This window comes from Cricetulus griseus, chromosome 4 (genome assembly GCF_003668045.3).
Source record: "Cricetulus griseus strain 17A/GY chromosome 4, alternate assembly CriGri-PICRH-1.0, whole genome shotgun sequence".
Lineage (NCBI taxonomy): Eukaryota > Metazoa > Chordata > Mammalia > Rodentia > Cricetidae > Cricetulus > Cricetulus griseus.
Window position 1 is genome coordinate 69,465,230 of NC_048597.1, and position 1,700 is coordinate 69,466,929.

A 1,700-nucleotide genomic window follows, 5' to 3' on the forward strand; every position below is an offset into this window, starting at 1 on the left:
CATTTATTAATTACCAATCTCAGTTTCTTTGTTCCTGAGTTTGTGTTCAAGAAGTGGTCTCCTGTACCAGTTTATTCAAGGGTACCTTCCATGAAAAAGCTATCTTTTGAATAATAGACATTCCTATTATCTTGATGAGGTAACATTGAGACCCTCAACAGTGTGCACACTACTTTTTACTTTATCATAGTCCTCATTATTACAGAGCAGTGCATTCTATACAATCCCTGGCCTTTCACCTCTTTCTCCAGGAGTTCAGTAGGAAGTGCTAAATCTACAATCTATTCCCTCAGTATTAAGAAGAAAGCATCCATGAATGTGAGAGCTAAGTACTACAGATACTCTTACTCACTACTATATGACAAACTGGTAGCAATACAGCAAAACAGTTCCTGCCCTGCTTCCTCATTCATATAGTTCACTGTGGTCACCCATTGCTATCTCCTGAACCACAGAAATAGTCAGCTTCATCTTCAGACTGGATGTTGGAGATGCTTAAGTAGCGATGAGCCCCAGAGCTGGAGCCAGAGAAGCGATCAGGGATCCCATCTCCCTTGCCATGGCTTCCACCACTATTAACATACATCACATACTTAGGAGCCTTGTCTGGATGTTGCTGGTACCATGCTATGTAGTAGTTACTGTGCTGACTACTCAGGGTACAGGTGATTTTGACTGAGTTTCCCAGGGAGGCAGAGGCAGAGGGTGTCTGAGTCAGCACTAGTTGAGAGAAAGACCCTGAAAACAGAGAAACACATTATGTACTGAGGTGAGAGAACAGAGGAGAATGTGTCTGGATGTCCCTGAACTAAGATCAGGCTGCAGACAACTCCTTACTTGTGCAATGAAGGAAGAAGAGGAGAATAGGAATCCAGGCCATAGTGTGGACACTGCTGAGATGTGCTGAGACAGTCATGATGTATGTCTCTCTTATCCTTCAACAATTCTCAGAGAACTGAACGGACCCTTCATGCAAATTTTTCTTGGCCAACCAAATCTATTCTTATGTGAGTGTGCCCTCAAATGTCTGGGTATCACTTCCTGAGTGAGGATGCCCAAGGGACCACAGTGCCACCAGCTGCTGAACCTGTTGAATCCTTAACAGAGATTAATAAAGTGATAGATATTTGTATTCTTAGCTCAGTGTCCAGAATCTTCAGAGGATCCTATAAATCCCCACTGAGCCTATTGAGGTCTATTGTGTCTGTATCCACATGACTTATCCCAGACTGTAATCATCAAACACTTTCTGATTATGGTCAGAAGGTCTTGCCTCTCTGGACATAGTTTATAGACTTGAATTCATGAGGAACTCTTTATCCAAGGGTTTCTGTCATGAAGGTTGACAACACAGATATAACCTCAATGAGTGGCTTCTTTGATTGCACAGGAAGCCACCAATTTCCATATTTCCTCAGCAGACTGACTCATAGAAACATACTGATGAATATTGGTGTCTAGAAAGGAAAATACTATGCTGCACAACTCTCTTAATATATTAGACATGTAAAATTTTATAAAATTACAAAGCAAAACAAAACAAAAATTACAGAAAGAGCACAAACTAGAATGTAAAAGAAAGTTTGTCATCGATTTAGGATCAATGAAGATCAGTGAGGAAAGACTGTGTGGTTCCAAGGAAATTCATGAAAATCAGCCTATTGCTTATCTGACATAGAAATCATATCCAATTGGCACAT

At 40.8% G+C, this 1,700-nt stretch overlaps 1 gene segment (V, D, J or C); it reads right to left on the bottom strand.

Moving 5' to 3' along the window:
• Window positions 1-427: 427 nt before the first annotated feature.
• LOC118238723 lies at window positions 428-880 on the bottom strand. The segment is given in 2 exon segments: window positions 428-738; window positions 838-880. Coding segments are annotated over 2 exon segments (354 nt in total).
• Between the last annotated feature and the right edge of the window lie 820 nt (window positions 881-1,700).